General features: G+C 39.4%; 1 protein-coding gene and 2 non-coding genes across 4 annotated transcripts; 2 read left to right on the top strand and 1 right to left on the bottom strand.

The window, feature by feature from the left end:
- The first annotated feature begins 1,373 nt into the window (after positions 1–1,373).
- On the top strand, positions 1,374–1,589 carry LOC116676849 (small nucleolar RNA U3). Its single transcript, XR_004328838.1, has one exon. It is a non-coding gene; the product is annotated as a small nucleolar RNA U3 (small nucleolar RNA).
- A 2,722-nt stretch (positions 1,590–4,311) lies between these two features.
- trnar-ccu (transfer RNA arginine (anticodon CCU)) lies at positions 4,312–4,384 on the top strand. Its single transcript has one exon. It is a non-coding gene; the product is annotated as a tRNA-Arg (tRNA).
- Positions 4,385–12,165: 7,781 nt separating this feature from the next.
- Positions 12,166–25,844, bottom strand: LOC116676848 (receptor-interacting serine/threonine-protein kinase 3). Of its 2 annotated transcripts, none has more exons than XM_032507688.1 (10): positions 25,633–25,844; positions 23,392–23,534; positions 23,148–23,313; positions 22,701–22,856; positions 20,252–20,397; positions 19,855–19,904; positions 18,679–18,831; positions 18,488–18,570; positions 15,744–15,813; positions 12,166–12,197 (listed from the first exon to the last, which is right to left on the bottom strand). In XM_032507688.1, the coding sequence occupies exons 2-10, from the start codon at positions 23,526–23,528 to the stop codon at positions 12,181–12,183; spliced, it is 978 nt and encodes a 325-aa protein (XP_032363579.1). In that variant the 5' UTR covers positions 23,529–23,534; positions 25,633–25,844; the 3' UTR covers positions 12,166–12,180. The 2 variants fall into 2 exon arrangements, with proteins under 2 accessions (XP_032363579.1, XP_032363580.1); XM_032507689.1 differs by having other exon boundaries at positions 15,744–15,810.
- Positions 25,845–26,502: the final 658 nt, after the last annotated feature.

Raw genomic sequence — 26,502 nt, 5'->3', positions numbered from 1 at the left:
CTGGGAATCAAACCCACATCAACTGCTTGGAAGGCAGCTATGCTCACCACTGTACCACCATCACTGGACAATACAACATTCACTGCAAATCTAACAACACATCTGGGCATTGAGACTGAAAGTAATCGCTCAGAGATGCATTGGTGGCTTCCATTACCTATGAGATATTACAACATTGTCCATGGAGGCACATCTACCATTTGGTATAATGGGATGTGTGACCACCATTGAAGGATGGCTTTCGTTGTCGGCAGGATTTAAACCTGCAAGGGGAGACCCCAATGGATTTCTAGTCCATCGCCTTAACCACTCGGCCACAACAACCCAAAAAGCTATGCGATACCGATTTGCACTAATATTGATAACTTATTCAAGGCAAGAAAGCTTTATTTGTATAGCACTTTTTAGCCACAGGGCAATTCAAAGTACTTTACACAAAAACAGTTAAAAAACAGTTAAAAAATAAAAATAGATAAAACACAAGAATAAACAGTTAAAAAATAAAATCAGATATAACACAAGAAGAAAAGTTACAGTACAGTATACGAAATCAAACATTAAAGAAATTAACAACCATTTAAAGAAAGGCAACATCAAAAAGAAAGGTCTTCAGCCTTCAGCGTTCTGGATCAGCTGCAGCTGTCTGATTGATTTTTTAGGGAGACCTGTAAAGACCCCGTTACAGTAGTCAAGTCTACTTAAGATGAAAGCATGGACAAGTTTTTCCAAATCCTGTTGACACATAAGTCCTTTAACCCTTTATATATTCTTAAGGTGATAGTAGGCTGACTTTGTTATTGTCTTAATGTGGCTGTTAAAGTTCAGGTCTGAGTCCATGACTACACCAAGATTTCTGGCTTTGTCTGTTATTTTTAACGTTGTTGTTTGAAGCTGAGCGCAGACTTTTAATCGTTCCTCTTTTGCTCCAAAAACAACCAGTTTTTTTCACTCATTTAATTTCAGAAAGGTCTCGCACATCCAGCCGTTAATTTGTTCAATGCACTTAGTCAGTTTATGTATTGGACTATAGTCCCCTGGCGATAAGGTTATATAAATTTGTCCGCATAACTATGGTAACTTATTTTGTTGTTTTCCATAATCTGGGCCAGTGGAAGCATGTTAAGAACCAGTATTAATGCAAAGAAAGGACTGGAATATTTATTGTAGAGAATAAGTAGGCTGACACTGAAGTATTGAGACAACAGTGACTGAAAATCTAATTCAATCTACATATCGGTCTTCTTAAAGATCTAAATAGATTTTCTCACCTCAGAGTCATCTGGAGCACGTAACGATTAGCTTCTGTCCCTCTGAACCCTGAGTGACAATCACTCTGCAGTGAATGAGATGCAGTTCCCCCCCTCAGTCTAACCAAGACTATACTTTCAGGGATCATTTCTAGAGTTTCTGACTTGAGGAATGTGTTTCTAAAGTGTTTGGTCTCGCTGACCACGATGATGAGTTTTGATATTCCTTTCTGAGCGTGAAGCTAACAGAGAGTAATGATTCACTTCATATGCTCTCTGTCATTGATGATTGTTCTTTGCTTCTTTATGGAGTATTGAGGAAGGGAATATGATCAGAGTGGTAGTATCAGATCTGTGGAAACCCAACATGAGTGAAGATAATAAAACATGCTAAACTTTCTAATTAACTGCAGTTATAGTTAGTCTTGAAGTATGTTTTGTCCATGGTGGACAAGGTTATTTGAAATGGTTTACACCTACTTTCCTGACTTTGTAATGTTTTATGTCCAGTGTGAACTGAGTTAAACCATAATTTATTTTTATTTCTACTTTTGCTTTTCCTACTTTGACATGTCAAGAAGGTGCATTGTTTGAAAGCCCATCGCTACACATCCATGTTCCACTCCCACAGGTGTCTCCACTTGACTAATCAGACTGTGTGGCCTTTACAGGCTCAGCTTGATTGACATGTATTAAAGGGGTGGAACGGTACACTGAAGTCCCGATGGACGGGATGGCATGTTGTAACGAGGTTTGAGTACATACAGCAAATACTTGAAGCCAGGTTACTCTACGAGTGGATATGGGGCGTTGAAGGTGACGTGGAAATCCTGATTGATTCAGTGATTTTTTGGCCCTATTTGTATTTGGATCTAAAGGCTGGTTAACCACTGTAGGGAGGAGACGTTGGACAGTTTTTTTGTCTCGTTCCAGTGATTGGCATGTCTGGGTGATGGCGTTGGATAATGCGTTAGCATGTTGGATGTATTTCCACTCACGTACCAACAACGCCGACACACAGTCCTCGTTTTATTCACCACTTTCTCACCTGTACTACTGGAACTGACTGGGAAACCAAAGTTTCCCCGTGGGTCGCCACCACTCGCCGTGGGAGAGGCTGCTCTTCCTTAGTGCTGCTGGCTCTGACTCATACGAAGGGAAATATGGGGCAAAAGGTGAGAACTTGCAGAAGAAAAAAAATCTGAACTTATATGTTTAAATTTGCTCTTGTAAAAATTAAATTTGCACTTGAAAAAATATTCACACACGTGTGATCTTAATTTGATGTCACACAATGGGAAAAAAAACACGAGAGCTTGCAAAAAAATCTGAATTTGTAATTTGCATTCGTAGAAAATATTCACACACCGGTATTCTGAATGTGAAGTCACAGAAAAATTATTCACAACTGTGTAGATTGATATTTCCATGAACAAAATGACAGCTCCAAGCGTGTAGTGCAACATTTACTTGTGTACTTTTTTTTTATTCTGGTTCATTTTCCATCACAACCACAACTCAGTGATGACAACCTCTCAAACTAATTTGTACCTGTGGACTGAGTCTGTGGAGCTCTGTGCCAACAGGACGGGGGGGGGGAAATCAGGGTTCTATCACCAGATGGGGGACAACTCTGTCTGGCTTATTTATGTAGCATGGAAGCTACCGTTAGCTAACTAGCCAACGGCCAGGCCAACTCACAATCAGACTGAAAATTGTTCTTGAAAAAATGCTAATAAACAGTAAAAAAAAACTAAAAATAACACTGTAATATATTTCTTGTCCTGCCTATGCACCACCTGTCTGTACTTTGTATATCACATTGCACTTTTCTGGTTAGACCAGGGGTGTCAAACTCATTTTAGTTCAGGGGCCGCAAACAGCCTAATTTGATGCCAAGTGGGCCGGACCTTTAAAATCATAGCAAAGCTATGATTAACTATAAAAACAATTTCATGTTTTCCCCTTTGTTTTAGTGGAAAGAAGTACAATTACATTATTGAGGAAAATGTCCTCTGCTGTTCATAGGCACCAACTAAAGGAACTCTGTGACGGCCAATGTCTCATCAAGTCCACGGATAAATATAGCAGTTGAGCAACGTCTGTAATGTCAGTGCTCTCATCAATTGCAACAGAAAATGCAAGAAATGACTTGACTCTGTGTTTCAGTTGGCTGTCCTAATCTGTGGATTGTTAAGAAATCCTCTCTGCAATAGTATTCCTCGTCAGGCTGATGTTGGCTAAAGCTTGTCGCTTCTCGGGACATACGAGTTCTGCAGCCTTCAGCATGCATGTTTTGATGAACTCCCCTTTTTAATACGGCTTTAATGCTAATGCTATTTCACAGTTTTTAGCAATGATGTAGCTGGCTTTTACTGCTGCATCACTGACCTCTCTGCTCCGAGTGAAAACAGACTGCTGTTTCTTCAGATCCACCAGCAACTCATTCATCTGCTCTCGTCTCAGGTTGTCGTATTTTTCACCATGATGAGTCTCGTAGTGGCGCAGAATATTATATTTCTTAAACACTGACACGTGTTCATACACACCAAGCACACAGGTTTCCCATTCACCTCTGTGAATAAATAGGAAGCTGTCCATTTTCCTTGGAAAACTCTACACTCAGTATCCACTTTTCTCCTTTTTGACAAAGACATTTTGGCTAATGAGGGTGTAAAAGCAAGTACAAAAGTAAGTTTATGTATCGTAGTAATCACTAAACATTAGCTGTGTCTGTCTCAGCATTGTTTGGTCTTTTACGTCTTCCTATAGATGCTCCGTGTCTAAAACAGTGCAGGAATAGCAGCTTATCAAAAAAATTCTAGTTCATGTCTCATTGCAATTTTTCACTTTCAGATTTATTCTGCGGGCCAGATTAAACCCCTTGGCGGGCCGGTTCAGAATGGTCTTGAGGGAATCACTTTAAATTTGGCATTCATAACCACTTGGAGTCGCGGATGAACTGATTTCGATTTTGGAGCTCAAAGGTCAAGGTTACTGCTTCATTACGTCTCCAGAACTGTATATGTATTTCTCCTGAACTGGTGAAATTGAGAAATGTATAGCCCCAGTGGCCTAACGGATAAGGCACTGGCCTCCTAAGCCAGGGATTGTGGGTTCAAGTCCCATCTGGGGTGATTTTCAGCAGAGTGGAGCAGCTGAAGCGTGCTGAGCCCCAAACCTAGAGGTCGATGGATTGAAACCATCCTCTGCTAATCTTTTTTGCTGGTGACACAATGGTAGACCCTCTGAAAGGGTGATTATAACCAATGGTTGAGAACCACTGCTCTAAAACATCATCACACTTCATCAGCTCATCAAGATCTGCACGATCCTCAGTGGTCTCTGAGTTCATGGAGAACAGAGGAGTGCTGGAGATTTTGTCCATGTCTTCTGCTTCTTTGTCCATGTCACTAGAAACAGAATTCTAGCGGAGAAACACAAACGTTAGAAAACGTTGTGTCATTTTCAAATGCAATGCAGAGTACACTGAAGTGTGGTTAGCACTGTTCAACATTAAGGAAATAATTGTTTATTGAACCATTTAGTCTTATTTTTTTTTTACAGTAAGATACATGTCCTTATTTATCTTTTTTATTAATAAATATTCTAACATATTTTTTATAGTATGGCGATGGGTAATACTGCAGGCAATGCATGTGATCCTTTGTCATAGTTCTAAATTATGACTCTAAAAATGGATTATAGATCCTTTTCTCCTTGTATTTATGCATGCAATCCATTTACTTACTTACCTGTGATTTTTACAAATTAAAACAGGGCTGCCAACTCTCACGCATTGGCCGTGAGACACACGGCGCATTTGATTCGATTTCTCATGCTAAAGTGTGTTGGAGCTAAATCCTGCTCCATTCTCAGGGTCCAGTCTCATAGGAGACTGGACATAGGAGACCTCATAGGACACTGGAATCTGTGCAATTTCATTTCATACAGTGCAATATTTAATACATTAACATTTCCAAACACAAATTGCAAAACAAAATACAGCATCCTCGCTAGCTAACAGCCTAATGTTAATGAGTTAGCTAAAGTTAGCTCGGGGTGTATCTACCTAATCATTATGGCAATATGTACCAGCATTAAAGCGTTAAGCTTTACATTGATGTAAAACATTAACGTGATAACAAATGTACAGTAAATACTAAAGATACTTACATTTAAATGATTATTTCACCATCAGCAATGCCACTTCAACTCCCGCCATTTAATTTTTTTTTAAGCTAAGACACTGGGGAATTTAAAAAAATGCTTGTTTGAACGGAGCTATGTTACGTTGGGTGTTTTAGCTAGCTAACTTTAGCTAATATTAGTAGTTAGGCCTAATCAACCTAGTTAGTCGACATAACTTTACTGGTTTTATACAGCCCCTCTCCAAATCAAGTGTCAGCAGGGATGGAGCTAGTGTTCCATTAAACTAACTGTTTAAGCTATATATCCGTTTCAGCTGCACTAGTATGATTCTAGGCTGGTTACGGATGTATTTTAAGAAAATGTCTTTCTCTGTGCAAACTATCTTAAACCTGAATTTAAAATGTTTTTAAAGATAAGCTATTATTGATGGTATAATATGTGTTGCTTTGTGTAAAAGAATAAACATTGAATAACCTATTTAATATTTTGTCAGTGTTATATTATACTTCTGATCATATTAAGGCAGTGAAATGATGAAAAGGACTAATAGGCCCTATCAATTTTGCTTAGCTCCACAGTAGTAAACACAAATATGAAGGACAAGGAAAAACTGCACTCGGAGGGAAGACAGACAGAAAGTGCACGCTAGGATTTCTGGTTAAACTTTTAGTTATATTTGGTGATTATTTAGCCCCCATCCCTGGTTGTTAGCACGTTTGGAGCGGTACCAATGCATGCCGGATGTTTCCCTGTTTAATCCAACACCATAGTCTTCATCCTAGCAGGTAAACTGAGCTTACTACAACCTCTCATACACAACCAAGGGAAATCACGGTCAGGACCACCATTCATTTCTAACGCGCTTAATGTTTCAAATGAACCTAACAAGTGATTAAACATGTTACGTGTGACAGCACTAAATGGCACAATCATTTTCATAATCTTGATCCACGTACCCATGTTGATAGCTGACTCTACTAGGATAGGGATGAAGGCAGCCTAGTATGAGGGGTCCTGCTCCTGGCACTCACCAGGACCTCTGCTGATGAACGATAACCAGCTTTGAGATGCAAGTATTTACACATACTCACGTTGTCTGGCCTTAAGTTTGCTTAGAAATTGTATCCGAAATATCTTTTTTTCTCCTCTTTCAAGTGTTCTGCAAAGAACCTGAAAAACCTTTCAGAGCTGTTCCACTGTGTACAGAAGGTAGTTCTTTACCCTACTGCATCTCTTTATGAATATTAAATGAATGTTTGTTTGTGTAGAGCTTGGGATACCTAATCACGATACTTTGGTCTAGGCTTCACATGTTATCTGTTACTCACCAAGTTTTTTTTTTTTTAATGGCTGGGCACATGGCTGTCATCACGGTAGCTATACGCTACCTAAGTTAGCCCTCAAAGACGGACCTGGATGGATGCCTGTTTATAAATTGAGTTAGTGGGTTCATATTTTATGTTAATGATCAATTAAAATCACCTGTTAACCTAGCCGTTCCTCATTGGTAATGTGAAATGTACGTATAAGGTGTGAATGTCTAGTATGTTAGGTTCATTTTGGCTGTATGTAGCCTTTTAACTGTCTAGTAATCTGAGCCACCCCTACATGGTAGAATTGGTATGATCCAATTTTAGGGGTGGGCTTCAGGCCTACATAGGTAGGCAGTTGAGTGTGTTTTAGAGGAGAGCATGAGGGAAACCGAGGCTATAGGATGTAAGTCTGTCGGATGCTCCCTGGAATTGACATCAAGTCAATTACTTTTACTTTTGGTGAAATTGTTTTGTCTTTCATTAATTCCATTTATTTTTGTAAACACTATTTTGACTTATCGGCTGTACTCGGAGTTATAATAAATATCCCCTCTTACCAACTGCAACTAGCTCAACTCCTGGCTACATTTACCCACAACATGGACATAGACAGTTTATATTAAATAATTAATAAAGGGGTAACAGTTCAACGCATAAAACGACGCTTAAAAAATGAGGTAATGGGCAAATCTGATATCTACAAAGACAAGTAGGCTATAGTCTAGTTCTACTTCCTACTTCATTTAAACAGCTCCTGAATACCCTGAACACCACAAACACCCTAATGGCCTTTAAATTGGGTCAATAAAAAGGTTAATAAATGAAAAGAAAATCATTGAATATAGGTTAAACTGCGTGCATTAGAAATACAACGAATTAAACATCAGACACACCCACTTAATACAAACACGTTTAAAGCACTCAAATACTCTCCCCACATTTAACCACGATTCCCCCAAAAACCCCCCCAATGTCCCAACAAAACAAATGTCAGTCAGTAGACTTAAATAGTCCGGATCTTGAAACGTAGAAACAAACCAAACAAAACATGGCAGGAGAAGCGGGGCAAGTAGCCGCAGTTAATTATTGTCCACATGGGTAATTTAGGACACCTCGCCCTGGTCCGTTCAGGGTCGCTGCGGTGGTCCAGAGGAGAAATCCCAACTGTTAATCCACCGAGAAAAATACTTAATCCCGAGGTTGGTGTCGCCTGGAAAACATGCCACGCAGAGCCCTCTAAACGGGACCGCTTCCTTCCATGATCTCTGCAGAGTCCCCTCTTGCTTCCGATTGATCAGCTGATGACGTAGAAGGGGAGGGGCCCTTCTACGCCACAACCCAGTGTCTTTTTATACACGCATCAATTAGTAAAAGCATTTAAAAAAAAAAAAGAGGAAATAATACATTAAATCCAGACCATACACAATCCGTGATAATATACCTCTGATATGACAGCTTATATATTTTATCTACATGGGCACGAAAACAATACACTCATGCATGTTCCCCATACATGAAATAGCCGCTAATGAAGATGGATATGGGCGACAATTATAAAACCAGTTGAATTTAATTCTTTATTTTTTCGCCATCCTCTCCAAAAGTAAAAAAACAAACAAAACAAAAACAGTTTGACCTCTCTCTGGCCTCTCACAGACTGTATTTATATTGATGGACAGTGCATTTGGTTTGGCAAAGTGCGGAAGTAACTTCAACGCGCATGTAAATGTACCCACTATAAACTGACGGGGCAAACAGTAGCAGGACATTATTGATGCATTATGGGTATTGCAGTTAACCAAACGTTATGAGAAACTTGGTTATACATGTGCTAATAGTTAGCATTAGATAAGGATAAGCATAAGACAATCCCCGTTTTGCATTTTGCCGACTGAAAAGTAAAAAGTTAACGTTAGCATGTTTTACCAAAGCTAGCTAAGTGGCAAGCTAACGTTACAGACAATTTACATGGTAACTTCAGATACATTTACTTTACAATGTGACTCGTTCTATGTAATAACTATGGGACAAAGATATACTTACTGTTAGGTCTGCTGCTGGTAGCGCTCTGTCTCTGCCCCCCCCATCCCATCCGCAACCAGGATGGCTGCACCCATAACTACAAACTCGACGACTCATATCAGATCTCCACAGACTGATGGGTGACGTCACACATGCTCTGTCCATTAATATTAACGGTCTATGGTTAGTCATGACGGTTACGGAAACATTCAAAATTAGACAGCCACATAAAAATAAATATCAGTGTAATACTGCAGCGTGTCTGACTCTCTGTCAAACAGAGAGGAAACATGAAACAACACGTCAGGATCCTCTTATTGGGGGGGCGTAAGTCATTGGCCCTGAAAGCTGTAACGTATATCACGAGCTAAAAGACTAGCAACCAGCTGCTGGAGCTCGGTTACTCCTGCTGGTTTATAGTTCACTGTCTCAGGGAAATAGAGAAATGGCTGAATTTCTGCACTAATTGTATGTTTTCTTTAACGTTAACGTAATTAATAGAGAAGTTACATTAGGAAACCTGTTATTGTTGTTTTGTCGTCTAATTAGCTGCCATCTACTGAAAGCAGCTTTACACAATTAACAACCATAACGTTACTTAAGTATTCTGCGAGTTAAAACATTTAGCTGAATTAGAGCGCAAAGGCGTGCTAACTGACTGTTAACCGGATAGTAGCTAGCTGTCATGAAGTAGCTAACGTTAGTAGGCTACTATAAGTTAAGGAGCGTTGCCAACACAGTGCAAAATTCCTCATAGACTTCAATGGGAAATCTTCGGGAAATCACTCAACATCGCTCAAAACAACACCTCTTTGGGGCCATGCTGCATCGCCATACTTTAACGTAGAAACATGATTACAAGTTAAAACCGAAGACAAGACTTTGGTGTTTATTGGGCTGAATGGGCATTCAGATATCAAGCACGGTTTCTCCCAAATCACTTTTCAACCATCACTACTCTAGTGTTTGTAGCTGTTGGCTTTATTCACGCTAAAAGTACCGCTTTTTAAACGGAGTCCGGTTGGTTTAGTGCTAGGTACGTCATTTCTGTTTCTGGGAAACAGAAAGGTCTTCAATAGGTTATAAAAAGGTCTTTCTCTGAAGGGATAAGACACTTAACACTTCACCATTAAAACTAAAATGATAATTTTAGCAAAACTGGGGTGTTATATATATATATATATATATATATATATATATATATATATATATATATATATATATATTGCTTAGGCTCTCATCGCTGAACACACCAGACTCTATGTAAATAAACACTCATTTTAGAATTGTATTACACACTTCATTCGAACTATGAAAAGCCGTTTTTGGTCTTCTCTACACTTTTCTAACCATCACAACTCTAGTGTTGGTAGAAATAAACACATATTTTACTCATTTACATGTGTATGTTGGCTGTATGTCAGTCATTTATTCCAGAAATGCAGTCGATATTGCTCTGCAGATAGTTTATGAATCTACATGTATGCATTTGGCTTGCCGTCTGCCTACAGACGCTCTTCGGCAGCCCGTCATGGCGTTCATGGATTGGAGTGTGACGTCACTTCCAAAGGGCACTATACATATAGTGCAGTTTGATATATTCATGCTGTATATTTTAATTAGTAATTAGTGAAATATTAAAAAAAAAAAAAAATGTTATATTAAAATAATTTATTTCCTTTATATTTCTTTTACTTTTACTATTACTCCGCTGTCTACCTCATGGTTTTGTTTATATTTTTTTTTTACCGTTGATACCTGATCTTATGTTATATAAGTTGCAATTTCCTTACTATAACTTTATGTTTTGAATTGCGATGTCTGAATGTTTTGAATTTTATTTGTTAATAATACAAAAAGTGTTTGTATTTTGTCCAAGAAAAATGTTTGTAGTTAATTCAATACACAGGATGATGCTAGGTTTGGGAAACCTCAACTTCAACCAAAACAATACCATGTGAAAGTCATTATCAATAAAACCTTTATTTAAAAAAATATGTGAAAAACTAAATAGCTGTCTCTCCCGCCTCTGCCTGCATTGCTGCATCTGCAAGAAAAAGGATAAATATAAAAGTAGTTGTGTATCAAAATAATCTTCTAATAACCCTATTAACAAAACATTTATTTCACACACTACATGTGCTAAATGGTCAGTGAGTTCCAGATCCTGTATTTCACACCCACACTATCACAGTCGTAGCTGTGACAATATGCAGCGCAAATAAAAACTTACCATCTCTATTAAACGCTGCGGCTACGTGCAACAACTCCAGCTCTTGCTGGAGTTGTTGCACTTTACTCTCCGCAGCCTCCTTCTCCCTCTGGAAGGTCTCCAGCCTCCTTCTCCCTCTTACGCTGCTCCAGCTGTCTTGTGAGCCACCTCTCCCGGCTCTCGGCAGCCCTCCTAAGCCGGTGTTCCCGGCACACCACTGTCATCACCCCAGTTGTGGCTTCCATTATCTGGGGGAACATGGTGTACCGGGGAACATCTGGGTCGTTGCAATTCACTGCAATTCTAAAAAAAAGATTGTCATCCAACTGCATGGTCAAGCACTTTATACAATTAAGATTGACACATGGAACAATTTGTTGAATTAATTATATTTCTCATTGTTGGATGTGTTTATATTTTGTTTGTTTTATGGTTTAATCAGATTTATTATCTTTATAATATTTCATTATCAAAGTACTGATGTTAAAAAATAAGGGGATCCATCCAATTCCTTATTCTTTAAACTTAAAATATTTTTGTTATATTGAGGCTTACTTGTAATTATTTTTTAATTGTAAATTAACTTTTAGAGACCTGGTGAGATACATCTATACATATCCATATTCTACTGCTCTTCATACTATTTAGCCTGCACATACTTAAAAATATTCAACATATATAAGAATTGTAAGTATATTATTCTTATTATTACCAGTATATATCACTGCTACTACATTTCACCCCTTGTTTAGACATGCAAAAATGCATTTATATAAGTGATTACATTTGTATTATTTAAAATGTTATGATAATTGAGTTATGATAATTAAGATGTGTGGTTTACGTCGGGCTGCTGTGTACCTGTGTTATTACATTATCTGTGTTACATGACAGCAATATAAGTTAAAGATGGGATTCAATTAAACTTTTATATTTCTTGAAAAAGTACTAAATAAATTGACTGAAAGAGACTATTATGTCAATTGCAATTATTTGTGAACCTTTTCACTGTACTGCAAATTTTGGAATTGTTGCTATTTCTAGAAAGCATGTGTCACGCAGGAAGTTTACAACTCTTCACATGGTAGCTGAAATTAAACGGTCCCGCCACGCAGCTGACATGGCATGCAGACATTATTAAGAATCAAAGCAAACAAAAACCATTCAGCCTACCGCGCACAGCTGCAGGGCCTGCCGCGCCCTCTCTATTTCAGGGTCCTGGACGGACGGTAATTTAATTGGAGATGCCAGCTGAACAAATGGAGCAAAAAATAAAAATCATACATTTCAGCATGCAACATTTACGCCAAATCAAGACACATCACAATTAGAACCAGAACGGAATCCAAGTTAGTCACTAAATTGCCTACTTACAAAGCAATTATGCTAACCTGCCATGTGCTTTTTAGATTAGCTAGCCAAGTCAACCTTGATGTATAAAAAATATGTATATAGGCCTATAGGCTATCTATAATGGTCTTTCTGAAAGTCTGCAATTATACCAGCAAATGCTAAGCCATATGTTTAACACCACAAAGAAAAAAAAACATTTGTTAAAAATGTAATACCTAAACAACATTACTTACTTCTGTTCCTCAACCACTCCAAATGAAAGAATGGAGTAATTCAATCTTTCTCCACAAAAGGGATTGTGGGAGCGCTCTCTCCCAATCACAGTAAAGAATTAACTTTATTTTTCTCTTCTTTTAAGGTGCAAGGTGATGACAGTATCAGCAGAAAAATGCACAGAATAATAATAAATAAATAATTAAAATTCAAAGAAGATAAAATATCATATATTAGTGGCCATTAATAAAAAATAAATTCATAATTAACGCTCTGGGCCCTGAGGCCATTTTTACAGTTTAATTTCCGTCTGGATTTATTTTATAAAAAAGCTTGTAAAACATCAACCCTGTTGTCTACAGTCAAGATATGAACATCATTTTTTTCAGGACAAACTGGGTTATTGGAATATTTGGGTTGCAGTGAGGTCACTTGCATGTTAAAAATGGTTGTAGGGCCTTAAAGACAAATAAATAAATAAAACGGAACATGAATCTTCCAGATATGTATTGATATCACAGACATATAAGTAAAACCTAAGCCATTTTCCATTCTAAAACACTTGTCATATGTCTTGGGAGTCACACTGTGAAGAAATAATCATTATAACTTATACAGTTGACAAAATACATGCATTTTTTCAAAGAAATTCAAGACGCTTTTGCTCTCATGACATTTACTTATGCCAATAATAACATAATAATGTCATATTTATTGATATTACACATGTTATACAAGCAAATGTGTGTCTAAATAGTGCACCATTTGGCCTTCCATAGAGTCTAAAGGCCTTTTTGTCCCCTCTGGCCTTCCATACAAGAGGGGTGCCTTAATCTCCCATATATGGGCATGTACTTCCTGAAAAACAGACAGGAGAGACAGAGCAGAGAAAGAGCACAGACGGAGCCGCGAGCTAGCGGCAGAAATGAGCCAAAACGCGATGAATTATGGACATAAAGTGGATCAATCTTGGATATAACAGTTGCGATTTAAAGCCCAAAGAGGCTGAAGTTCCAGGCTGGATAGAAAATCCCCTGTAGAGCCTAGAAAGACCCGTAAAAGACTGCCATAAACGCGAAAACGTCAGGATTTAAACAAAACCGGAGGTGAGTAAATGGCTTGTATGGTTCAAAAGTTATTAAACTATGAATCAGAGGTGCTTTTTTACTCGTTGGCAAGTGTCTTGGGCTCAGAGGGTTAATATAGTTTCATGTGTTCACGTAGCTCTCTAAAAGCAGAAAAAAGTGGAGCTGAAAACGCAACTTCACACTCGGCTGCAAACCAATCCAGTGCTGAAAGTCACAGGCCAATGATGTCATCAGAACCACATCATTTGCAAAAAGCAGTGATGAGATCCTGAGTCCACCGAAATCTAACCTCTCCCAACCCGACTACGCCTCGATATCCTGTCCATAAATACTACAAACAGGATTGGTGACAAAGCGCAGCCCTGGCGGAGGCCAACCCTCACCTAGAACGAGTCTGACTTACTACCGAGAACCTGGACACAGCCCCTGCTTTGGTCATACAAAGATTGAATGGCCCTGAGAAGGGACTCCCTGCCTAACCCCATGCTCCCGCAGCACCTCCCACAGTATCTCGGTCATGCACCCTCTCCAGATCCACAAAACATATGTAGACTGGCGTGTCAACCAAGACATCCCTTCCACACCCAGAAATTGAAGCACTTCTGGATCGCATTAATCCCTGGGGCTTTAACTATCTCAATGACTTCCACCAGGGAGATTGACAATCCCCCATCATCCTCCAGCTCTGCCTCTCCCATAGAGGGCATGTTAGCTGGATTTAGGAGTTCCTCAAAGTGCTCCTTCCACCACTCTATTACCTCCTCAGTTGAGGTGAACAGCATCCCATCCTTATTGCACACAGCATAGATGGTTCCCCGCTTCCTCCTCCTGAGGTGGGGAACGATCTTCCAGAAGCACCTTGGTGCCGACCAAAAGTCCTTCTCTGTGTCTTCTCTGAATTTCTCCCACACCCACTGCTTTGCCTCTTTCATGGCAGAGGCTGCAGCCCTTTAGGCCTTTAGGCCTTTCAGTACTTTGCCACTGCCTCCAGTGTCCAGAAAGAATCCTTCAGTCGGACGGCTTCCCTGACCAACAGTGTCCATTATTGTGTTTGTGGATTACTGCCCCTTGAGGCACCTAAGACCAAAACGCCCAGCAGCTTTAGCAATAGAAATTTTGAACATTGTTCACTCAGGTTCAATGCCCCCAGCCTCCACAGGGATGCACGAAAAGCTCTGCCACCCGTTTGGGCTTACCAGGTCTGTCCAGAGTCCTCCCCCATCCCCTGACCCAACTCACCACCAGACAGTAATCAGTTGACGGCTCCGCCCCTCTCGTCACCCGAGTGTCCAAAACATACGGCCTGAGATCAAACAAAACAATTATAAAATTGATCATTGATCTTCGGCCTAGGGTGCTCTGATACCAAGTACACTTATGAACATCCCTATGTTTGAACATGTATGTTATAGACAATCCATAACTAGCACAGAAGTCCAACAACAGACAACCACTCTGGTTTGGATCAGGGAGGCCGTTCCTCCCAATCACGCCTTTTCCACGCATTCCATGCAGAAAGTTGAATTTGAGTCAACTTCATGGTAATGAGCTATGACGCAGTCCAGCGACAAACGACCAGCAACCAATCAGAATATAGACATCCTTTGTGCTGGCTGATTCAGAAAAACACAAGATGTGACTGTCCTGCAACATCAGAGCAGCCAAAGCGTCAAAAGCTTCCCATAAGTTTTTGCAAGCATTGTGACGGGTCGGCCAGAGCTTCCTTTGCAGCTCAAGAGGGCGGCAGTGTGTATGTACAGATATGCCAGACGATTGATCAGTAAACTTAGTGTCAGACACAAAACTTAATTTCCTATTTTTTAGTCACTGTTCAATTATATTTTATGTGACTGTTATTGCCACTATTCCTCTCAACCTCAACTGGTCGTCGGACACCGCTTCAAGAGCCTGGGTCTGTCCCAGGTTTCTAACTAAAAGGAAGTTTTTCCTCGCCACTGTTGCACTGCTTGCTCTGGAGGGAACTACTAGAACTGTTGGGTCCTTGTAAATTCTGGAGTGTGGTCTAGACCTACTCTATTTGTTAAGTGTCTCGAGACAACTCTTGTTATGAATTGATACTATAAATTAAAAATAAGTGAATCAAAGGTCTGGACTAAGGCAACTGTATTTTAAAAAAACAGACCTGAAGCCACAGCAACTGGATCCCTCTGAACCTTATTTCCTGCTGCCATGCCCTTTCCTTCCTTTTGCTTCTGGAAAGAGAAAGAGCCAGTTACACAATGATAAAAACAATGGGCCTCATTCAGTGATATCATCCTAAGTTTTCTCTTAAATATGATCTAAAAAAAGTACCTAAGAGAAGTCTACGTCGGATGATGATGTGTTCTTAACCAACAGAATTTTTTGCACCTGTGTTCTAAAGATTGATGAATCTCATGTCTTTGTAATTGAAAGTGCGTGCCTGTTGTTCCTAATTAGCGTAATAAAATTCCCATTTAAGGACACAACACTTGCTGTGCAGCTCCTGTGAAGTGGGAGACCGCCTTCAGAGATGGTTGTTGGAGTCGCAGATGACTTGTATATTGCATTGGTGGAGGAAGTACTGAAGCTCAGTACGTAAGTAAAAGTAAAAATAACCAGAGACATATTTACTTTAGTAAAAGCAGAAGATGTCCACTACCACAAACAAGGCCTGGCGTTTAAGACAAGGAAGCCGTTGAAGTAATGGTGGTGCACCATATGTATCTATGGCAACCAAACTACACTGGTAAGAAAATGTAACGTAATGTAATGTTACTAGAAGCATAGTGGAGTAGAAAGTATTGATAATTGCTGCAAAATGTTACAAAGTAAAAGTCAAAAGCACTATTGTTTCTAGTTAAGTACAGTACAGATTTGTGAAAAATAAAGTATGGTAACGAAGAATTTGTTACATTCCACCACTACCTACACTCACCTATAGGATTATTAGGAACACCATACTAATACTGTGTTTTACCCCCTTTCGCCTTCAGAACTGCCTTATTTCTACGTGGCATTGATTCAACAAGGTGCTGACAGCATTCTTTAGAAATGTTGGCCCATATTGATAGGATAGCATCTTGCAGTTGATGGAGATTTGTGGGATGCACATCCAGGGCACGAAGCTCCCGTTCCACCACATCCAATAGAGCAAGATGCTCTATTGGGTTGAGATCTGGTGACTGGGGGGGCAATTTTAGTACAGTGAACTCACTGTCATGTTCAAGAAACCAATTTGAAATGATTGGAGCTTTGTGACATGGTGCATTATCCTGCTGGAAGTAGCCATCAGAGGATGGGTACATGGTGGCCATAAAGGGATGGACATGGTCAGAAACAATGCACAGGTAGGCCTTGCCATTTACCATGCCCAATTGGCACTAAGGGGCCTAGAAAACATCCCCACACCATTACACCGACACATGCACCAACAACCATGCCACGCTCAAAATTGCTTAAATCACCTTTCTTTCCCATTCTGACATTCAGTTTGGAGTTCAGGAGGTGGTCTGGACCAGGACCACACCCCTAAATGCATTGAAGCAACTGCCATGTGATTGGTTGATTAGATAATTGGTTGATTAGATAATTTTTGAGACATGTCTCTCTGTCTGAGCGTCTTCCATTTACTCTGCAGGACGTCTCACGGCGTCGTAACCTTTGTCAGCCAATTTGTTCGTAAGTCCTTGAAAAATTATGGCATTTTGTAGTGACCGTGACATACATAATTCACCTGGTTGATAAGTGTTGTTCCACACACAGTTAATTAGACATGTAATTTACTGCCCTTGAGTCACCACAGTTAATGATAACTGTTCAGGGAACACGGCCCCTTTAAATGTTGTGAAGGCGTGATGACGTGGGACGTTATGAGGTTGGCATTAGGCACAGCGCCTTATTCTGTATTCATTGGTTTCCTCCTGTTGAATAAACGAGCCACGCTTTTCGTGTGCTCAAAGTGAAAAGTGAGAAATTGTCTCTTGCATCTTGCCGCAATTTCCACAATTTCTTAGATTATTGCTATCTAAAATAGCCGTTATATGTTTTTCGTAAATTAAATTCAAAAAGTCTCTCATCTCCTCGTCCGTCCACTTCCATCTGTCTTTGTTGACGCCCGTCATGTGTGCAGACTGAGAGGAAATACTGGGGGAAATGAACTTCAACTTCTTCATTTTAGTACGGGTTGCAACCATAAAATTAACTAAAACTTAGAAATTATTTATTCAGCAACTAACGTTTCCATCAACGTTTATTGCATAAGCCAAATATCATCAAGATAAAATCCCATGAGACCAAACGCATTTCCTTTGAGTCGATATTCACATTTTTCTGTTTCCATGATGCTTTTTTCATTCAATATCATATAATTTGGATAAAGACGTGTGGATGGAAACAGCTACTGAGTCTGGACAAACACAACAGAGACATTTTATCCCTATAAATAGCATGATCAATCCCCAAAAAATGCAGGATTTAATCTGTTTATATATGTATCATGTAAATTATATATGTATAATAATATGTATATTTATGTATGTACGATGTACTGTAAATTGCAGTGTTAATGTTTCGTTGCATAGTATGATTTGTTTTTTCAACAAATGGGCAGAAATACATTACAGTACAATACTATCATTGTAAATGACTGTACAATTAAATAAAATGCAGTAACCAATTATTTGAAGCAAATTGTCCTTTCTCACATGTGTGTGAGAGTGCTCTTGAGTGTTCATAGATTTTGTTCATAGCAAATCCAAGATAAGAAAACATTAGTGAATGTCAGACTCTTTGTAAAAAGTGCTTAAGTGGGGTTTGTGAACACATTTCTTTGTAAGACCAGTTGGTCGTTTTGCTACATTTTATCTTAGCGGGACTTGAGTGTTAATGAAGAGATTTGTTCCTCACCAGTTTCTCCAGTACTTCATAGACAGCTTTGTTGAGTTCATCTTTGTGCATCTTGAACAGTTGTTCTGTCTCAGTTGTACACTCTGTGGTTCACAACATAGAGTAAAGACTGTAACGTTAGAGCCCGGCATCACAAGCTGTTTTTCCGTGTTAATTCACTGCATCAGAGGTGAATGACGTAGTTTCCTCACCAAGGGCTGTGGGCCTTCGTTCAGGTTTCTGATCCCAGCATCTCTCCATCAGTCTTGTCAACTCAGTCAACCCGGCAGCATTGCCCTTGATATCATCCAGCAGTGGGCGCTCTCCTTGCGGGATGCGTAACACTATTAAATTAGGTTTTGTATCTACATTGGAGAAAGAATTAGAAAGGCTGTCAGAGTGGTCTTGAGGTTAAATGAGTCTGTAACAATTCCAAATCACTGTACAATTAATAATTTCAAAAATGATCACGATTAACCAAATAACTGTCTCTTTTAGTCAAATGTATTTATCCCTTTTTCGAACCCATGATATGTCTTTTGCTACATCAATGTCATGTGACCCAGATAATGTAACAACACAAGTACAGAGTCTATAAAGTAAACCGAGCCTCTTTATAATCATAAAAAAACATTGTGTTTTGTTCTTAAATTAACATAGAATTGACAATTACTGTCAGTCACGGACCTTAGCACCTTAGCTCATGTCAGTAATTAACTATGGTTAAATAACAGATTATGTAAAATAATTGCATTTAGATAAGGCCTAGCATTGAGTAGCAGTAGCAAATGACATGCTGTCCTAAAGAACTGTTTGGACATGTATGAAATTTAAAGCACTGCAATTATTAATTTCATATATTAATGGCAGCACCACAGTGACGTCTGCTGTAAGGCAGCTCCATCTACACTTACGGAGTCCTGCCGTTCCTGCACCATGTGTAAGATTACGTTAGATAATACTTTATTCATCCTACAATGGGGAAATTCTCCTGTTACAGCAGAGATTTGTCCACATTAGGAGGCAAAACAGCAACCAATCAACAGGCAGACAACAGATAATGTGCAAAAAGTACTGAATGAGTGTAAAGTGGCATTATATAAGAAGTATATTAAAGTAAAGTAAAGTGAGGTGGCTATAGTGCAAAAAATATGGCAATGTAAGTAAGTGACATTAAATTGAATAATATGTAATTAAATAATATAACAAAAGTAAGTAACCATAATATCAATAATATTGAAGTGTGAACAAATATAAGTGATATTACAAAAGTAAGTATTCAGAATGGAAAAATATAAATATGTACAAATATGTACATAATCTATGTACAGATATTTATGTACAGATATATATAATAATGCAAACAAAATACAAGACACAACACTTACGCCCATATGGTTGTTTCCCTGTGGCAATGGACCAAAGGAGTATCCCATAACTGAAAGACAGACAGAGAGAATTTCATGTCAGGAATATTATCCATATGATAACAATCACACCCTGGTCGATTGCTGGCTGGGGGTTGTTGTCATCTGTTAATTAATGCTCATGTGAGAACGAGGATATTTAATGTCATGTAGGAAATCTGTGTATGAAGTCCTATTAGTATCCCTCCTACCTGAAAACAGTTCACTCTCCTGTTAAAGGACTAAGAAACTGATATTTTGACTTCCTGTCTATACTGAACATGTGTTAGCATGGCAGCTGGAGCGATCCCGTCTCCAGTTATTATTTATTATGTGATAAATAAAACACTTTTATTCGAGTGTTGGTATGCTCTCATACCTGTAGATATCAAAGGCTCTGGTAGGTCGGTACGGTGTTTTAAAAGACTCTGGTGACATGTGTGCTATCATCCATCCTAGTGGTCCACCGTCGTTGGAAAACTGCCTGACGTTGCAGTCAATCCGGGCAATGCCAAAACCTGTAAGCTGCAGAGAGATTTAGCAAAGAGAGGAAGGAGACAGAAGAAGTTCTTCATTTGAACGGGTGTGTAGAAGTCAGAAATGAAACCAGCTATTATATGAAGGAGTCTTAATTAATGTTTGTGACTGTTATAATTGAGCTTTAGTTCGTAACATTTTGATATTAATGAACGTCCATTACATTCAACCCATCGCCTAATGAGTTGCTAGAAAACTAATTGAGACTATCAGCTCAACACAACTCTCTCTGTGGGTTGGTTTCCACATTGGTCTTCATGGGACTGTTGGGGTTAGACAAAGACCTTGACAAACAGGTAGTGCAGGTGAACTGGGAATTTCTGAGAAGGTCCCTTCTCAGATCTTTAAATCACACCTCCGGCGGACCTTTCTGGCTTCCCTGAAGGAAGAGGGCATTGAACCTAAGTGGGCAATGTTCAAAGCTTCCATTGCTGAAGCTACAGCAGGGAGCTTTGGTCTCAAGGTAAAAGGATTCTCAGATTGAAGAGAAACAATGCTCATTTGGTTACATGTGTTTGTGGATCTGCAGAAGACGTCTGACCAGATGTGGAGATACTGTTTGAGATGTGGTAGGAGTATGGGGTGGGGGCTATCTAATCCACGTATATCCAAAGCGTGTGCTGTGTCTTGGGTTGCTCCTTTTCACCAATCCTATTTGTGATATTCAAGGATATCAAGATGTAGTCGTGGTGGGGAGGGGTTGCAGTTAGGTGAGCTGGAGATTGCTCTTAATGTGTAGAGCTCCTGGTGATGCTTGGAGTAACGTCTCATGTTGATGCTATCATAGTAGTGCCCCTAGTTCTCCCATTCAAAGGCCATTTGATCCAAAAACGATAATACAGTCCATCTTAAAAGTGTTTCCATTGCCACTCTTTACTACTGTAACCCTCTCACCAGAGGCTCAAAATATGAATAACATTTCATGCAACTATCCCAAGGTTACACATGGTGAAAGAGACATCTCAGTGTATAATAAATCTGTCTAGGGTAAGATATGACTTTCGTTATGACTTTAGCAATTAATGAGAGGCCAGGAGAACAACCCTGGTTTAATAACCTCAAATAAGATCAACTTAATACTCCATATTAACCCTTTCAATTTTACAGAAAATTGAAAAACAACACCAACACAGTGGCTCTATTCGATTTTTTTGTATTCATTGAAGGCAGAATTGATTTCACATTAGTACAAACACATCCCCAATATGACAATAAAATAGTAAACAGAAAAGACCCGGGCCGTTTAGTCTTCACTATTAACTTGAGTGCACTCTTTGCTTTAGTTCGTTCTTTTAGCAAGCTTGCATTACATTTCGTTGGCGCGCTTAAAGTTGAAGCTCATGAGGAGAAGAAAAGAAAAGCAAGGCCAACAATAGGCCCACCGCCAAGGTTGTGTGTAGAATGACAACAGTTCCTACCGCGTCCTCTTCTCAGACCCGTTTCAGTCCGCACAGAAGCGATGAGCAACAGGCCGCCTTTGACTCACAGCAAACCCTTCGTAGCAACACTTCCGTGACGACCTCCGAAACCTCTTCCAACCAGCGTGTATGCAGACGAAGAATGTGGCATCTAAGCTAGCTAGCAGGTTTTTTTTTAAGCTAAGCTAGCTAGCGGCTTGAGTCCAACAAAACCACACTTGACCGGCAGTATAAAACGCAGACTAACACGCATAGCGAAATAAGGAAAACAGTTCACAGTCCCATGTAATTAAAATACACATTAACACGCTAGGCCATGTGGTTGGACTCCCACTATCTGCTTGACGTTTTTTCTCTGCTCTACACCCTCATGTCATGTTTTTGTTTTTTTTTTCATGTTTTTTTTTCTCTTTCTACTTCTTCTCGTGATTCCCTCCCGGCCAACCGGAAATCAAACTCTCACAGGTCATCTCTAAAGCAAACAATTATTACGTTTTTTCTCTGTACCAAACAAACCTTGAAACATCATTAACATATTGTCAACTGGAAATAACAGTCTGAACAGAATAATATATATTTGTTTCAATAAATGTAATGCACTTTGACATAAACCAAATAAAAGTTGAGCATCTCATTAATAACTTACATATTTAAAATGAGAATACAAAATAAATGTTATCAGGTTATTACACTACTGCATATTATCAAGCTGCAACATGTAAGGAACACCCATGTCTGTATCTATTGGGTTCACAATATTTTTTTTAAGCTCCATTTAAACTCCAGACTAAATGGAGCCTGAAAACTGCAAGCTATTGTAAAAGTATAAAGTATAACATGAGGCCTGGCCTCTCCTCAAAGCCTGGGACTCACCTTGGCATTGAGAGCGTCGTCCAGCAGCACGGCTTGGGGCTTCAGGTCCTGGTGGAGCACGGGTTGGGGCAGACCGTGGAGGAAGTTTATACCCAGAGCCACTTGGTGAGCCAGTCTGAAGACCAGCGGCCAGGGTGGAGTTCCCCTCAATGCTTCCTGTAAGATGGTTTCAGATCCACAAAGTGGATAATAGTGGAGAGTGGAGACAGTGACCTACTCCTACACACCACCATTCAAAGGTTTGAAATATGATGTTATTTTAATGTTTTTTCTTTACTAATGACTATTTTAACATGTAACAGTATAACTCTGACAACAAATGTATTATGTATTTATTCTATGCTAATTTATTGTTAATGCAAGACTTTTACTTGTAGCATAAGTATTTTTTACAGAGTATTCCTACTCTAAGTAAAATATATAAGTAGTTGTTCCACCCCTGCTCACCTGTAGGGAGGCCAATGATCCTCTCTCCATGAAATCCATGACCACACCAAGCTCTCTTGACCCTCTATAGGGCGTCTGACCCTTGAAGATCCCTCGGACGGCCATGACATACGGGTTGGTGGCTTGACGCATCATCTCGATCTCATGCAGCAAAGACTTCTCGGTCCTGTGTGTTTCTTTGCATTATGAGTAATTAATACAACTTTATATAGTTATAAACAGGAAATCTTTTGTAAGCACTTACCCCTCGCCCTGAAGAAACAGTTTAATGGCCACGTCATAGCCCCAATGATGATGCCTGGCTTTGTAGATTTGTCCAAAACCCCCAGAATCAATCACCTCCCAGTCCCTGAGGCTGGAGTCTTCCACAAACTGTGCCATTGTTCACTGGAGGAACAAATTATTGGTGTTATCAACCCCTGAGTCCAGTTTAGACTAGGGAACCTAGGATGTCCGATGCCTTGCACATGTACTTACTTGTAGTCATAAAATGACTCCAATTCTACCACAACCGATACCACCTCATATTAACGTGACAATAACTTCTCTATCAAGCAGGTATAAGCGACAGAAGAGAAGCAATGCCAGCCGTTTGGAGATTCTTGGCTGTAAAAATATAACTAGGCTCTTGCACTTGACGACCAGCCATTTTCAGTCGTTAAAGCGCCCATATTCTGCTCATTTTCATGTTCATAATTGTTTTTTGAGGTTTTACCAGAATAGGTTTACATGGTTTCATTTGATAAAAACACCATATTTGTGTTGTACTGCACATTGCTGCAGATCTTGTTTTCACCCTGTTTGTTTAGGTCTCTGCTTTATCTCCAGAGTGAGACATCTCCCTAGTTTTATCTCCAGAGTGAGACATCTCACTTCTATCCTATCTTTGCTGGGAGCTGCACATGCTCAGTAGCTCGGTAAGATCCCATCAGCTGATAACTCTTTCTCCAGCTTTGGTTAGTCCAAGGCCGGATTAGCTGGGAGACTTCTTCTAGACCAGGGACACAACAGGGACAGTAAGGAGAACAGGGACAGTAAGTAGAACAGGGACAGGAAGTAGTTATTTCGGAGATTATGGTCAACTAGTGGCTGTTATGTACGAGCTAGCATGCTACAGTTAGCCACTCGTCTCTAGTGACGTAGAAAGCCATGCAGATGTTGAACAGCTCACCCGGAGACTGAAGACAAAGGACACTCAGAAACCGGATGCCACTCAAAACAAGATAGATAGATAGATAGATAGACTTTATTAAGCAAGCAGTAACAAGCAATTAGTTACCAAGGACATACTCACAAACCAAAGATACAAGAAATATACCAGAATTAGTGGATCAGGGTTATCTATGATAGATTGTTGTGTTCAGTGACCTCTCCACCACAGGTTTCTATCCAATGAGTTCTTTAACCCTTGTGTTTCCTTCCCATCAACCATGACATTTTGTGTCAACACTGTTTGCTTTTTTCTGATATTTTTGTCACTTTTTCAATGCTGTGGGTGCTTTTTTTAAAATGTTTTTTCCAAAGTTATTTGATATTTCTAATGTTGACATTTTCAGCTTATTTATTATTAGCTGTTTTGTGATTAATAAAACTGAAAACGGGTCAAATTTGACCCGAGGACAACACAAGGGTTAAGTTGGTTTATCCGGGTTGTTTAGAGTCTGTCAGCACTAAAGAGTTTGATTAGTGTGCTCTAACTTGCAGGAGTTTGCATGTCATTTTTTTCCGAGGAATAGCCATGACCGCTACTTCTCCAGACGGCTGTTCAGAGCTGCTTGTTGCTTTAACTACATATATGTAGTCCAGTGATATAGATGTAACTGTAATCACCACATCTGGTGAAGCCCATTCAAAATGCGTTCCATGTCCCCAAATTGAAAAACTTTCTTTAGTTCCAGATATGAACATTGTGAACCTTTAACAAATGAGCGTCTGTAGGATTCAGCAAAGCCAAAGGTGTGTCAGAGGTTTAAGATGGTTGTTTTGAACGCACAAACTCCAGTTTCACCGATACTGCAGACCAGTTTTGGCATTCTCTACATTTTTCACTGATGAGTGAGGTTGAGCTCAGATTGTACATGAGAGCCTCGCGCAGTAATACATGCTAACCTTGTTCAGATCACGTCATTTAACTTAGAGACAAATTCTACAGAATATTTCAAAAACGTATTTTTGAATCAGCTAATCAGCATAGTTTAGTTGGTTTAGACTTAGACTTCTCTTTAGAGTATGTATATATTGTGTGTATATATTAGTGTGTATATTATTTTGTTTTGGTTGTTTTGTGTGTAAGCACAGTGTGACCAACAATGCTCCAAAGAAAAATTCCTCGTATGTGTCCTCATACCTGGCGAATAAAGCTGATTCTGATTCTGATTCTGATAAAGAAACCTTCAAACTGTCCAGTTAAACAGAAACACATCACAATGTGATCAACGTGATCTGATTATCAGACATTTACACATTCCTCTGCTAGGATTCTCACCTGCTGAACTCTTCAGGTCGATTAAAAGACTCTTTTCACCTTTGTGTGTTGAGGAAACACTGGCAGAGACCAAGCTGCTCTTCTCTCGTCTTCTTCTTCAGTCCGGGTGTCTGAGTGCGTCTGATCAGAGGACAACGACACACCTTTATAACTTCAGTCCATGTCAAAAAATAATCAGAGTTACATAAAAACCTGTCCAACAGGAGGTAGATGTCAGCTTATAAGAAATGTGGTTTTCATTTAATTTGTTGTTGTTTTTTACTCCTTCCTTGCATTCCCCCCAGAGGAGATTGGCAAATCAATGCTGTTTGTTAATCCTGTGTCTAACCAGTGTCAACAACCAATAAGGGGTTTATATGGATTTTTAAAAATGTATTTACTTATAAGGACAATGCACATTAATAACCTTTCTGTAAATGTGTCAGTAGTTAATTTTCAACTGTAATCCTTTGATAAATGTTGTATCAAAGGACTACTGTTAGTTATTATTATTATCATCACTAACAATACAAGCTGCTAACAATATTAAGAATTATTCTGTAAAAATAGTAGTAGCACTGTAGTTAGTAGTAATAGTACAGAGGACAATGACACACCCTTATAATTTCAGTCCAAGTCAAGAAAAGAAAAATCAGAGTTACATCAAAACCTGTCCAACAGGAGGTAGGTGTGTGTGTGTGTGTGTGTGTGTGTGTGTGTGTGTGTGTGTGTGTACATATGCATACATGTTTGTGTAATTGCATTGGTGTGCATATGTGTGCATGTGTGTGTGTGCGTGTGTGTGTTTGTGTGTGCATATGCATTAGTGTTTATGTAAGTGCATTGGTGTGCATCTGTGCATGTATGTGTGTGTGTGCGTGTGTGCGTGCG

Source organism: Etheostoma spectabile, unplaced genomic scaffold, assembly GCF_008692095.1.
Source record: "Etheostoma spectabile isolate EspeVRDwgs_2016 unplaced genomic scaffold, UIUC_Espe_1.0 scaffold00003857, whole genome shotgun sequence".
NCBI lineage: Eukaryota > Metazoa > Chordata > Actinopteri > Perciformes > Percidae > Etheostoma > Etheostoma spectabile.
Note: the sequence above shows the minus strand (reverse complement) of the source record. Positions and strands in the feature narration are given on the sequence as shown.

Bases quoted from the DNA above. Each gene is read 5' to 3' on its own strand.
- LOC116676848 (XM_032507688.1), bottom strand. From the start codon at position 23,528: ATGGCACAGTTTGTGGAAGACTCCAGCCTCAGGGACTGGGAGGTGATT. The intron at 23,314-23,391 runs GTAAGTGCTTAC...AGAAACACACAG, and splicing joins CTGTTTCTTCAGGGCGAGGG to GACCGAGAAGTCTTTGCTGC. The intron at 22,857-23,147 runs GTGAGCAGGGGT...ACCATCTTACAG, and splicing joins GATCATTGGCCTCCCTACAG to GAAGCATTGAGGGGAACTCC.